Source organism: Chrysochloris asiatica, unplaced genomic scaffold (genome assembly GCF_000296735.1).
Source record: "Chrysochloris asiatica unplaced genomic scaffold, ChrAsi1.0 scaffold00039, whole genome shotgun sequence".
NCBI lineage: Eukaryota > Metazoa > Chordata > Mammalia > Afrosoricida > Chrysochloridae > Chrysochloris > Chrysochloris asiatica.
Window position 1 is genome coordinate 21,672,784 of NW_006408557.1, and position 15,034 is coordinate 21,687,817.

The 15,034-nt window shown below is 44.3% G+C and overlaps 1 protein-coding gene across 1 annotated transcript in view; it reads right to left on the reverse strand.

The window, feature by feature from the left end:
• The window catches only part of ANGPT4 (angiopoietin 4), a 58,647-nt gene that overhangs the window by 15,511 nt on the left and 28,102 nt on the right, over nucleotides 1–15,034 (reverse strand). The window contains exons 2-3 of the mRNA XM_006860730.1: nucleotides 2,900–3,055; nucleotides 1,126–1,247 (exon numbers count right to left, since the gene is read on the reverse strand). Coding sequence (XP_006860792.1) covers nucleotides 1,126–1,247; nucleotides 2,900–3,055 — 278 coding nt within the window. The remainder of the gene's footprint in view (nucleotides 1–1,125; nucleotides 1,248–2,899; nucleotides 3,056–15,034) is intronic.

Consider the following 15,034-nt stretch of genomic DNA (forward strand, 5'->3'; position numbering starts at 1 on the left):
TTCAAACTCACCAGCTGCTCCTTAGAAACCCTATACAAGGTCTTTATGAGTAGAAATCAACTCGACAGTACTTAACAGCAACAACAAGGCACCTGGTACCAATTCTGAGTGAATGAAAATATCTTAACCTGCACAAACTGTCATTAACTTCACCCAGATCAGAAGGAACCAGCGATCCCCATGGCCTTATCCTGACCCAGCATGAGCTGAAGTGCAGTAACATCTGCTCTGTTGACAAGCTGGTGGCTCCTTCAGTGTGTAGGTTTTGTCCCCTCCAGTAACCTGACCTTAGCAGTTTCTTCTCTATTGAGCTTGAAACCCGGATGAAATCAGTCTCGGGTGTCAGATTTCTCTGCCTTATCTATACCCCATGACTCTTTCTTTGTAATTTGAAGGGTGTTTCCTCCTTGCATATTGGTTCATAAATGCAGATACCTTCTCTGGTCTACAGACAAGAAAATGGTCACTGCCATTACTTCTGGGATGGGAATAAGGTGGATAGAAGCAGATTTGGTTATTTACAAAGAAGTACATCAAATTGAAATTGACAAGGTGAATTGTAGGGCATGTGAAGTATATCTCAATTTGTTGTGGTTGTTAAGTGTCCATGGAGTCAGTTTCAGGTCATGGACACAGTTTCAGGTCACAGAGACCCTGTGTAGGGTTTCCATGGCTTTTAAAATCTTTTGTGGGAGAAGACAAAGCTCATCTTTCTCCCTCATTTCTCAACTAAGCAGTTACGATTTGCAAAATACAGTCAGAAAGAATGAAAGAAGGAAACAAAGAAAGAAGCAGGGTGTCTTGAGCACTAAGAAGTTAATTATCTGTCTTGTATCCTGTCCCGATGCAGGAAATGCAGATCTTGCTGTTACCTAGTCCCAGCCTAGTGTCCATGCCCACCCTCCCTCCTCGCTTCAGTCTGCACTTCCACCTTGGTCACAACCCTTATCCCAGCCCTGGCCTAGTCCCCACTTCTAGGCCTAGCTCTAGATCCTCAAATGGTCCCTGTCCCCGTCCTAATCCAAGCCCCTAGACTCAGACCCAGACTCCAGCCCAAGTCTAGTCCCCAATCCTGGCCCCCTTGGTTCTGACCCCAGCCCCTCCTTGCTCCCTGCCAGTGCCCACCTGTTTCGGGTTTGCAGCTGGTGGAGCTCAATGCCCTGCAACAGCAATTGCTTCTCCAGCTTGTTTGTGGACAGTGAGGCCTCCAGCAGCTGGGCCTTCATGCGAGACGTCTGGTTCAGGACCTGGGCCAGCAAGCAAGTGGGTGGGGGCCAAATAAGCCTTGTAGGAGCTCAGTCCACACCAGCAGCCTACCATGGGCCCTGATGTTCCACAAGCTGACTGACCTCTTTCCCCTATCCTATCGTTAATTCCAAGAAGCTCTGGTAGCAAGCATAGTGTTCACGAGTCAGGCTGCTAATCTCCTGATCAGCAGTTCGAAACTACCAGCTGTTTTGTTGGAGGAAGATGAGGCTTTCTGCTCTCGTGAAGATTTACAGCCTCAGAAACCCTATGCAGGGTCGCTGTGAGTTGGAACCGACTCCACGGCACACCATCACCACACCTGTGGACAGGTTGTAACTGAGTTTATGAATTGCTTGATCCCTAACTTGCTCTTGCCTAGCTTCCCCATCTCCACAAATGGCTCCTCCAGCTGTCCTGCCGTTCTCCCTACCCTCATCCATTCCTTCAGCAATCCAATCAGTTCTACCTTCCCAGTAGATATCTGATCACTTCCTCCCTGTCCACAGCTCCCATCCTGGCCCTGGCATCCTGTGCCAGGGTCCTCACACAGCTCTCTGTTCCTACCCTGGACCCTGACATTTCATCCCCTGCCTGGGGGCAGCCTTTAAAAATGTCCCACCTCTGCTTAGAATCCTCCTGTGGCAAAGCTGTAGTCCTCACCTTAGCCTGCAAGGCCCTGTGATCTGACTCACCACCCATCACTCTCCCAACTTGCTTGCTCCAGCCATACGGGGCTCCTCTGTGTCCCCGAAGCTGGCCAGCACATCCTACTTTTGCACTTTGCTCTTCTCCCTGTTTGAAACAGTCTGCCCCCAGGATGCCTAGCTCTAACACTTTCTTCTGGGTGATGCCTTCTGGGCCTCGGTGTTAAAATTCGAAACCTCACTGTCTGTGTTTCCCAATACACCCCTCCCCCATCTTTCTTCCCCATCTTCTTTTTCTCCTTCACACTAGCACAATCTGCCATATTGCTTACTTTATCTTACTCATCTATTTAGTCCTCCATTAGAAACGAGGCTCCACAGAGACAGGAATTTGTGCCTGCTTTGTTGACTGCTGCAAACTAGAACCAGGCATCTCTAACAGTGCCTGGCATGCAGCACGTGTTCAATAAATAAATGACCACTTGTCATGCGTTGTTATCCATTCACTTCCCAACCCTCCCGTTTAATCATGTGTCCTCACTCTCTCCCTCTCTTTTTCCTGCTGCCTCCTGTCTCTGAGCCTTTGGCCCTCTAAGTCTTGTTATATTGTTGTACAGTTGGTTCCGACTTATAGCGATCTGGAATAATGGCTGGTAGATTTGAACCACCAATCTTGCAGTTCAAATCAATCTTGTGGCCCAGTGCTTATCCTACAGCACCGTACCAGGACAGCATTAGGTGTTGTGAAGTCAATTTTGACTCATAGACACCCGTGTGGCAGACTAGAACTGCCCACAATACTTTCTAGGTTGTAATCTTTATAGGAGCAAATTGCCAGGTCTTCCTCCTGCAGAACCACTGGTAGGTTTGAACCACCAACATTTTGTTTAGCAGCTGAGGGCTTAAAGGTTGCACCACTAGGGTTCCATCATTATTAATGACTGAACTAAGACCTGGGCTGTGAGTTGGCCCGGCCCACCTGACTTCCCACAGCTCCCGCTCCGTACCTGAGCCTCCACATTGGTCAGCTTGTGGGCCTGGGTGGTGGTCTGGTTCAAAAGGTTGGAGCCCAGCTCAAGCACGGTGGCAGTTTGGTTCTGGACCATGTGTTGCTGAGCCTGTGTTAGCTCCGGCTTCAAGTTCATCTGGATGTACCTCTCAAGCTGTGGGGAGACCATGAGCTGGTGTCACCTGCAGGGGCTGGTCCTTTCACATAGCTCCATGGAAGGGTCATCAGGAAAGGGCCTTCTTCCTTAGAACAAACCAGGTCTGGTCGCTATTACCTCTCACCTGGACTATTCCAGCAGCCTCTTCCATGGGTTCTCTGCCTTCCACACTTCCTTCACTTGGCGCCAGAGGGAGACCGTAAATCTAAGTCAAGTTCAAGTTCTTCTCACTCAGAGGAAAAGTCAGTCCTCACCTTAGCTACAGGTTCTTACATGACCCAGCCTGGTCACCAGTCTGATTTCCTCCCTTCTCTCTCTGTCACTCTGCTCTATGACATTCTTTCAACACAACAAGCATGGACCTACTTCAGGGCCTTTGCACATGCTACTTCCTCTGCCTGGAACAACATTCTTCCCCAGATATCTGCATGGCTGGCTCCTTCTTGTCTCTTCATACTGCATCCCACTCCCTGACTTTATAGTACAGTTTTTTTTCTGTTTATTGTATCATACCCTCTAGAATGTCAATTTCATGGATCCAGAGATTTGGTAATGTTCACCAGTTTACCTCTGTAACTAGTACAATGATTGGTGCTTACTTGTTAAATGCCATCGAGTTGGTGATCAATATCTATTTATTCGATGAATTGATAGAAAGCAGGAAGCAGCAAGTATTAGAACTCAGTCTCAAATTCATGCCCTCTGCTCAGTTTCCTAGGGCTGAGCCAGACAGACACCTCTTTCCCTGTATGAGAGTTTGCAAGTTCATTCACGAACCTGTACTGTCTATATCCTGGTCCCCAGCTTCTTCATCCACCCAACAAAGTCGTTCTCCAAGTTCTGATGTTCTGGGGTCTGACATGCTAGTGTTGATCTCTTTGACATCTCTGAATTTTTCCCCAAGAGCAGGAATTAATTGGTCAGGTGAGAAACCAGGATCAAGTTGTGAAGGTGGGGAACAGTGTGTTTGTTGTTCTCAAAGCTCATTGCAGAGAGTACCTCCTCTACCTCTGCTCAGTCTCCAAGGAGGTCAGACTGGGCAGCTTCCAAGGCCCCTGGGAAGACCATGAGTGTTCCCCAAGGAGAGATGGTGACCTGAAGAGAACAGGCTCAAGGTGGTATGGGGCAGAGAGCCAGGCTTGGGTCACTTTTTCCTGTATGTCTTCTTCCCTCCTTCATCTCAACTGTCAGTTCCCATCCCTGGGTTGCTTTTGAAGGAGCATGTTCTATTGTTGTTGTAAAGTGCCTTTGAGTCAGTTCTGACTCATAGCGACCCTGTATAGGGTTCCTGAGGAGCAGCTAATGAGTCTGAACCACTGACCTTGGGGTTCCAGCCAACTTTGAGTTCGCAGTGTTATTCTACAGTGCCACATCAGGACTCTATGTTCCATTGTAGGGAAGGGTCAAATCCAGGAGAGGGCGCATGTGAATGAGGGATGAGTATTGATTACAGTTGTAAGTGCTGTGCGTTGGTTCTGACTCATAACAACACTGTATAGGGTTTCTGAGGAACAGTAACTATGAGTAGTCACTCTCAAAGTATGGTACATTTGGGAACTTGTTAGAAATGCACATTTCTAGGTTTCAACCCATATCTCTGGATCAGACACTCTGGTTAGCACCCAGCATTCTGTTTTAACAAGCCCTTTAGGAGATTCTGTTGGGTCGCTATGAGCTGGAATCAGAGTCAATGACAGTGAGCAGTGGGTTTGCAAACTCTGACGCAGCTCGAGTATGAGAACCAGACGCAGAAAACACAGAGGCAACAGGACCTGGGATAAGTAGGTCAGAGTCTCTCAAGGAACTTGCACCACCCAGGAATTCATGTATGGTTACAGTGACCAGATTGTTGTGTGTTCTTATGCTTTTACTTTATGCATTTAAAAATATTATTTTGAGAAAGGGTCTACAATATTCACCAGTTTCCAAAGGGTTTCTGTGGGGTCCTGCCCCAGGCCTCTTACTTATTTTAGAACTTTGCTGGTGCCAAGTCTCTATCTCTACTCAGACTTCTCCCTTGGGTGTCCCACCTACTCGACACATTCGCATGGTTCTCCAACAAGTACCTCAAGCATAAAATATTCAACATGGCACTCTGGATTCCTCTACTCCCACCAGCCTTGTCACTATAGCTCCCACTGCCAGTTTCTCCCCAAGTTTCTCTCTCCCAGTTCTTAAACCTCAAGCCTAGAACTCATCCTTGACTCTCCTCTTTCTCTCACCCACCACACTCAACCCACTACTAAGTTCTGCCCACTATGATCCCTGTACGAATCTGTCCACTCCATTACACCACGGCTCTGCCTGCTTGCGCCCTCCCTACTCTTACCTCTCCCTACATGGCAGTCAGAACACTGTCAGAAAGCACCAGAATATTGAATATTGAAACATGATGAATGGCACCAGAATACCGTCAGATATAGTGCTGGATGATGAACCACTCAGGTTGGAAGGTACTCAAAACAAGACTGGGAAGAGGTGCCTCCTCTCAGTAGAGTTGACTGTGATAGCAGAAATGGAGTAAAGCTTTCGAAACCTTCTTTTGTTGATGGGGCACAACTCAAAATGAGGTGAAACAGCTGTAAACATCCATTAATAATCAGAACATGGAATGTACAAAGTATGAATCTAGGAAAACTAGAAGTCATAAAAAAAAAAAATGAAACAATGGATCAATATCTTAGGTATTAGTGAAATGAAATAGACCTGGTATTGGCCATTTTGAATCTGACAATCATATGGTTTACTATATCAGGAATGACAAATAGCTGCACATTCATCATAAAAAGAATATTTCAAGATCTATACTGATATATAATGCTGTCTGTGATAGGATAATATCCGTATGCCTATAAGGAAGACCCGCTAATAATACCACTATTATTCAAATTAACATACCAACCACTAAAACCAATGGTGATGAAACTGAAGAATTCTACCAACTTCTTCAGTCTGAAATTAATCAAACATGAAATAAAGATTATTGATAATTACTGGTGATTAGAATGAGAAGGTTGGAAACAAAGAGTTAGAAAATATAGCCTTGGTAATAGAAACGATGCTGGAGATAGAAACGATGATTGAATTTTGCAAGACCAATGAATTATTCATTGTGAATACCTGTTTTAGACAACATAAAATACAACTATATATATGTAACTCACCAGATGGAATGCACAGAAATTAGATTGACTACATCTGTGGAAAAAAACGATGGAAAAACTCCATATCATCTGCCAAAACCAGGCCAGAGACAGACTATGGAATGGACAATCAATTGCTTATATGCAAGTTCAGGCTGAAGCTGAAGAAAATGAAAACAAGTCTATGAGAGCCAAAATATAACCTTGAACAACATATTCCACCTAAATTTAGAGACCATCTCAAGAACAGATTGGGTACATTAGACATTAATGACTGAAGACCAGAAGACTTGTGGGATGATATCAAGAACACAAGAAAATAGCAAAAGGTTATTGAAGACAAGAAAGAAGGAAAAGACCAAAATGGATGTCAGAAGAGACGTTGAAACTTGCTTTCCAGCATAGACATGCTGAAGCAAATAGAAAAATGGAAAATAGAGCTCAACAAAAATTTCAAGGGGCAGCTCTAGAAGACAAAATCAAGTATTATAATGAAATGTACTAAGACCTGGAAGTAGAAAAAGGAAGAACATGCTTAGCATTTCTCAAGCTGAAAGACATGAAGAAAAAATTCAAGTCTCAACTTGTGATGTTGTTACAGGGTTTTATCCTTATGTGGTGCTGTGGGATAGAGCACTGGCCCACAAAGTTGTTTTGAAACAAGGGTCAATGATTCAAAGTCACCAGCTGTTTCTTGGAAACCCTACACAGGGTTGCTATGAGTTTGAACCAACTCAATGGCACTTTACAAAAGCAACAACAAATGGGAAAATTGTTGAATGATGCAGAAAATATCAAAAGAAGATGGAAGGAATATACAGAGCCACTGTACCAAAAAGAAATGGTTGATGTTCAACCATTTCAAGGGCTAGCATATGATCAAGAGCCAATGGTGCTGAAAGAGGAAGTCCAAGATACACGGAAGGCATTCGCAAAGAATAAGACTCTGAGAATAGATGAAATACAAATTGAAATCTGTCAACAAACTGATGCAGCACTGGAGGTACTCATTCATCTATGCCAAGAAATCTGCAAGACAGCTACCTGGCCAACTGATTGGAAGGGATCCATATTTGTGCCCATTCCAAAGAGAGGTGACCCAACAGAATGCAGACACCATTGAACAATATCACTAATATCACATGCAAGTAAAATTTTGCTCAAGATAATGCAAATACGGCTGCAAGAGTACATCGACAGGGAACTTCCAGAGGTTCAAATTGGATATCATTGCTAATGTCAGATGGATCTCGGCCCAAAGCACAGAACACCAGAAAGTGCTTTATTGACTGTGCAAAGGCTTTTGACAGTGTGAATCATGACAAGGTATGGACAACATTGTGGAGAATGAGTATTCCGGCACACTTACTTATGCTCATGAGGAACCTGTACATAGAACAAGAAATAGTCATTCAAAGAGAGCAAGCGGACACTGAATGGCTTAAGATCAGGAAACGTGTGCTCCAGGGTTGTATTCTTTCACCATACTTATTCACTCTATAAACTGAGCAAATACTTTGAGAAGCTGGATAATATGAAGAAGAACATGGAATCAAGATTTGAGGAAGACTCATTAACAACCTGCGATATGCAGATGATACAACCTTGTTTGTTGAAAATGAAACAGACTTCAAATATTTACCGATGAAGATCAAAGACCACAGCTTTTGGTATGGATTGCACTTCAGTGTAAAGAAAACAAAAATCTTCACCATTAGACCAATAAATAACATCATGATAAATGGAGAAAAGATTGAAGTGGTCAAGGATTTCATTTGCTTGGATCCACTATGAACACTCATGGAAGCAGCAGTTGAGAAAGCAAATGACATATTGCATCAGGCTCATTTGCTGCACAAAGCTTCTTTAAAGTGTTCAAGAGCAAAAATGTCAGTTTGAGGATTAAGGTGCACCTGACCCAAGCCATGGTATTTTCAGTAACTTCATATGCATATGAAAGTTGAACAATGAATAAGGAAGATTATAAAAGTATTGACACATTTGAGTTATGTTATGGTGTTGGAGGAGAATATTAAAAGTACCATGGACTGCCAGAAGAACAAACAAATCTGTGTTGGAAGAAGTACAGCCAGTACTCCTTAGAAGCCAGGACGACCCAATTTCGTCTTCCATACTTCAGCCAAATTATCAAGGGGACCAGTCCCTGGAAAGTCAGTGAAAAAGAGGAAGACCACCAACAAGGTGGATTGACAAAGTGGCAGCAACAATGGGCTCAAACTTAACAAGTGTGAGGATGGCATGGAACCAGGCATAAGGTTGTTAAGAGTTGGAACTGACTCAACAGTACCTAAGAACAACAGGACAATCAGGATGATGATACCAAATGAAAATAAAAGACGAACACCCCTGATTTTCACTGTAAGCCTTACATAGGATAGAGGACTAAGCCCCAAATCTTGCTTGAAACAAACAAGCAAATGCTGAGCACTGTGGCCAAGGGAGAAATGATTTGTCCTTTCCCCAATCCCCTCCCTGCCACCTCCCATCCACAGTTTCTCTGAGTCTCCAAGGAGGCAGGAAGCAGCGAAGCCTATTCTTCTGAGCATGGAGAATTCAGTTCATTCCAACACATGTTTATTGAGCACCTGCTGTGTGCTGAGCCCTGGAGATACACGAGGGGGAGAAGTAGTTCAATTCTCCATTCTCAAGCCTCAGGCCTAGAGGGGACACAAAGACATGGCTATGACGTTGAAAGAAGGGCTCTGTTTTGGAAAGTCAAGGCTATGTCACTTTCCTCACTTCAAAAAAGTGGCAGCGTGCAAGCTAAAGCCTGGAATCCATACCCTCATCCCTGGGTTTGCATCCCGACTTTTCCATCTTCTGTGTGACCTCAGGCAAGTTACTTGACCTCTCTGTGCCTCAGTGCCCACTCTCTGTGAATACCAGTACCTGCCTCAGGAAGGTTTAGTGAGATTTTGTTTGTAAAGCACCAGAACCATGGCTGGCTCAAAGTAAGCCCATTGCCATCAAGTAGATTCTGACTCCTAGTAACACTTAAAGGGTTTCCGAGGCTGTAAATCTTTATGGGAACAGATAGCCTCATCTTTCTCCCAGGAGCCGCTGGTGAGTTTGAACTTCCGATCTTGCAGTTAGTGGTCCAGTGCTTATCCTACAGCACCACCAGGGTTCAAAGTAAACACTAAGGAAATGTTCAGTTATAAAAATGTAGCACTTACAGACACTCCTTAGTGCTTACTTTGAACCCTGGTGGTGTTGTAGGATAAGCACTCGCCTGCAACATTGGTTTAAACTGACAGATCAGTGATTCAAACTCAGCAACCACTCCTCAGAAACTCTATACAGGGTAGCTGTAAGTTGGAAGTGACTCGACAGCATTTAACAACAACGATGACAACTATATGCTAAGGAGCCAGGAACCCTCAGAGGATTCAGGAGCGGAATCAGGGCCCAGGGTGTTGTCTCCAGAGGAGTGTCCTGTCTACTGGGAAGGTGCGGAGGTGGGTGGAGGGCTTAAGAAACTATCAGGCAATGGGTCCCAGCCCTGGCTGTGTTTTAGAATCAACTGTTGTTGTTGTTAAGTGCTGTCGAGTTGGTTCCAATTCATAGTGATCCTGTATAGGGTTTCTAAGGAGCAGCTGGTGAGTATGAACTGCCAACCTTGTGTTTCAAAGTCCAGTGGTGATCCTACAGCGCCACACCAGAAGTCCTAGAATCATCTGGGGGAGCTTTATATCGGGCCCTCTCCCACCTCTCCATTCTAGTTTAATTTTGGGTAGGCCTTCCTCTACCAAAGGAGCTCTGGTGACACAGTAGTTAAGCATCCAGCTGCTAGCCCAAAGGTTGGTAGTTTGAATCCATGAGATGTGGCAGGCTGCTTCTGTAAAGATTTACAGGCTTGGAAACTCTATGGGGCAAATTTACTCTGCTAGACTGCTAACTGCAAGGTTGGCAGTTCAAACCCACCAGACTCTCCTTGGAAACCCTATACTGGGTTGCAATGAGTTGTTACGAATCAGAATAGACTGGGTGGCAGTGCACTTGGTTTTTGGTTTTCCTGTCCCAGCTCCTGGGGAACTCTAACATGTTGGTTTTCCTGTACCAGTTCCTAGGGGACTTGACAGGGTGGATGAGGTTAAACATAGACGTATTGAGGCTGGTCTTGGGTCACACACCTCCTGGGACCTGGTGTAAAAGGCATACTTCCAGGGCCTGCTTCAGGCCATCAAATAGCCAGCTCATTCCTGAGATGAGACCTTCCCAGTCAGCTCCCCCCAGACCCTCAGTTGCAGATGGACATATAACTGAGGCCCACGAAGTGACTGACTTACCTGGCAGGGACTTCCTGAGATGTGCAGAGCTGGGCTGAGGACTCGGGTGACCTAAAATCACCTTCACTGGTAGGAACTCCCTAAGCATCTCCACTGTCCCCTACTTCTTCTGTGGTTGCAAGTGGTTGGGTGGGGCAGAGGCCCCCTACAGCTGGGGCCCATCACCCAATTTACCATGCCCGCCCACCAGCACGAACCTGGGGTAGATAATCTGGGCCAGATGGTCCCATTTCGGCTGGGATGGGGCTCTGGAAACTAACATCAGCTTGTGTAGGGGGTTGGATCTGACCCAGGTTGTAGGCACCAGCTGGAAAGGTGGGGCAGGAGCCCAACAGAGAAACCTACCCAGATGGGGTCTGCAGTGTTGGTGACTGCAAGCATTGAGATGCTGAGGCCCTGTATCATGGATGAAAATCCAACACGAAGGCCCTCCTCAAGATTGCGAGACATGGACCCTGAGGGCCAAAGGAAGTGACCTCCTGACGTCCCGGGTTCATTGGTTTTTTGCGTACTCACTGGTGGGCTACCTCTGTATAATTTTCGTTGGTCTTATTATTCATTGTATGCTTATAACTCCAGTAATTGTAGCTCCTGAGAAAATGGTTTCTTATGTGCCTCTCTTAATGTCTCCACTGTGTTGGCAGTGTGTAAGGTCCTGGGAACAAATCTCTTTGAGGAACAAGCTCTGGCTACCTGGCAAGCATGTCAAACCTGTTCTTTATCAAGTTATTCAGTTATGTTTGATATCAACTTAATACATGAGCTCTTAATATCCATGTACAATATTAAAATCAAAACCCCTTCTAAAGCCGAGGCAGTAAAAGTTCCAAAAGCAGGTTTGCTGGGATTACGCAGGGAGGCTCGAGAGAGAAACTGCCCAGGGTATTCACTCAAGGTAGATTGGTAAATTCTGGGAGTATTGTTTAAGGAATAATGGTGGCATCCCCCTCAAACTGTCCCCAGGTGTAAACCGATTAATCTAGATGTTCTCCTTCCTCCTGAAAGCCTAAGCCAGGTAGCTGAAACAGCTTGACTCCCTTCAGACCTTTTAAATCCTTTTCACCGTTACCCATTAGGGATTAAGGGCTATAGGTATGTTAATTAGCCTTGAGAAACCTCACTTCCCTGCCTTAGGTGATTTAAGCCTAAAAAGTAATTTATAACAGTTTGCTTGAATTTTTGGAAAATTAAGAATGTTAGATTATTAAGACAATCTACGATGTATATTTTAGAATTTGTTCCTGTAAATCATTGTGTCCTGTTTTGAACGAGTAATCACATTTCATTTCTGTACCCTGTCTTATCTGAACAATCACCTTCTTCCTTTGTGCAGAATCCCTCCCTGAAAAAATAAAAGGCGAATGCAGATTGAATGCTGCATGCATTTACTGCCTGCAGTGCGATGCTGCCTGCAATGCAGGGTCTGCCTGCCAGTTTTGCATCCACTCTGGTCTCAGAGTGTCTCTTTTTTTCTCTCGTTACGTCTTTGTGTATACTCTTTCTCTATTTCTTTTGCCGCCAGATCTCCCTACTTCGTGAACCAAACTTCCCTGTCAAGGCAGGTCCCCGACACTGCAGGTCTCTGGTTCCTCACCTATCCCAGGATTGGATCTGCCTCTCCTTCAATGTCCTCATGCTGGCATAGCCCCCGAGCTGAGGTGGTGAGCAGAACCTACCCACTCATCACTTCCTCAGCCTCCAAAGAAGCTAAGCCTTGACCCCTGGGTTACCGTCCCCTTCCTCTCTGCCTTGAGTTTGTGTTCTGGCTTTGTTCCCCTCTAACTCTGGACCTCGGATCTGAGATCTGAGCCTCACTTTATGACTCTGTAACATGGGGACACTAAGCCCTGCTCTTTGGTGGAGAGAAGGTGCTTGAAAAGGCTTATGAAGGAGAGTAGAGAAATTCTGACAGGCGGAAGCTGGGGAAGGAAGGATGCTTCAGATAGACAGCAGAATAGCATTTATGGATGGTGTTCTCAGAGGCCAAGGATGTCTGCTTGGGTCAGATTTTCTCTTGCATAATTTTAAAACAAAATAAACAATTTCAATTGGTGAAGGGGGTCAAGCAGCTGTGGTCCATCTATCTACCGCAATCTACTCATCAATGAAAATGAATGAACTACTGATGCATGCAGCAATGTAGATGGACTGGAAATATATGATGCCAGGTGAAAGAGGCCAAACACAAAAGCCTACATGCTGCTGGACTCCATTTACATGACTTTCTGGAAAAGACAAAAACATAAGGACAGAAATCAGGTTCGTGGTTGCCAGTAGGGATAGGGACTCATGCAAGAAGCACAGGAAAATTGTTGGGATGATGTAATGTTCTATATCCTGCTGGTTGTGGTGGGCGCATGGCTATATTTGTATTTGTCAAAATTCATCGAGCTAACTGTTCACTAAAGGAATGAATTTTACTGTATATTAATTATATTTCAACAAAAAAGTACAGGTTCTAGAAAATGTCTCATATATAAATATGAATAGTAATATTAAATGTTTTTTTTTAATGAATCCCGTCTCCCTCTAAGTTTCATTCACTTATTCATACAGGAATGATTTCTGAGCACCTACTATGTGCTAGGCCAGGTATTAGATTCTGGGGATGAAAAAAACTGGCATGCATTCTGAGTCCAGAGCACTTCCACTAAAGAAATCAAGCAAATCCCAATAATGATGAGTGTTAGGAAGAAAATAAGACAGGATAGTGAATGAGGCGGAGGGTAAGTTTAACCAGAGTGGGAGGTAAAACACCTCATCAAAGGGCCTCCTCTGAGCTGAAAGGATGAGGAAGAGTCAGCTGGAGGAGTCTGGAGGATGGGAAATGCTCATGCAAGGTCCCTGAGGTGGGAATGTGTCTGGTATATTCGAGGCTCAAAGAGAAGATCAGTAACAATGATGTACCCTGATGTAGGAAATGGTACACGTGGTTTGTGTTTGGGAAAAGCCTTTTGTCAACTGCAGACAAAAGCCAGTGCAGAAAACAGACTGTCTTGGAGTTAAGGGGCCTGAATTTGGATCACAGCTTTAAATTTACTGGCCATGTGGCCTTGGGTAGGTGGCCTCTTCTTAAAAATGGGCATCATCATCATAGGAGTGATTCCAGAGACGATCCTCGTAAAGGGCCTGGAACATGGGTAAGTAATTGATACGTGTAGGCTTCTAAATTTGGGTATGCCCATGTCATGGACTACGCACAAAGCAGTTAAAAAGAATGAATTCAAGTTTCAGCAGGATGCTGATATGAAAAGATGACTCAGACACACTGTGGAATGAAAACAGCAAGATGCAGAGTCAGAGGGCCCATTAATGTGCAAAACGATCCACATAACATCTTTCTACACGTACATAGACAAAGGGTTGCAAGATAACGGAGGTTAGCTTCAGGGGAGAAGAGTATGACGGAGAAGTGGTAATGGTGAAGGATATGTGTTATTTTTACATTACATCCAAATTTTTTGGATTTTAAAAATAGAATGAGAATGTATACTGTTATAATTAATGTAACTACTTCTGCTCCTATGAAGATCTACAGCCTCGGAAACCCTATACAGCATCAGTATGAGTTGGAACTGACTCAATGGCATTTACTAACAACAACAATGTAAGCTAGGTATTCTCAACTGATGTCCCTGGACCCCTGAGGAATGAATCCAGGAACTGAATTCAGGGAATCTGTGGACTTGGATGGAAAAAAAATGACATCTTTTCTACTCTTATCCCCACCCTACCCTGATCTGTAACTGAAGTGAACTTTTCCACAGTGATGATTATAGGCCACCAACTACAAGGGTGAGTCAAAAATTATCTGCACTCTGGTTATATTAAAACACCCATCCATGTCCATGGCTGATGACAACATTGAGCATGCACATGAAATGATTTTATCAAATAGACAAGTGACAGTGGATTTATGTGGCAAGTAATTTGCAAATCAGCCATGACTCTGCCTATGAAATAATCCACAACAGACTTGGGTTTAGAAAAGTTTGTGTGAGATAGGTACTGAAACAAGTCACAGAAGAGCATAAATAGGAGCATTTGGACATCTGCAAACAAAATGTGAACTGATACTTGAAAAGAAGGTAAATGTGTCTTTACAAAAACCATTACTGGTGACAAACAATGTATTCATCACTATGAGCCTGAGAGTAAATGGTGAAATATGGAATGGAAACATCCTCAATCGCCCACCAAGGACAAAGTTCAACAGTCAACCATCAGCTGGAAAATTGATGCTTATAGTTTTCTGGACTCTCAAGGGCCAGTATTGGAACACTATCAGGAAAAAGTTTCAACAATCAACAGTGCTCCTTACAGTAAGATGATCAATGAACAGCTGAAGCCTAAATGTCAGATTAAACACAGAGGACTGCTATCCCAGGGCATTGTGATTTGCATGACAATGCACATCAGCACACCTCTCCCCACACTGTTGACATGCAAAAACTTCCTTTTGAGGTATTAAAGCATCCTCCCTAGAGTCCTGATCTTGCTCCATCAGACTTTCACCTGTTTGG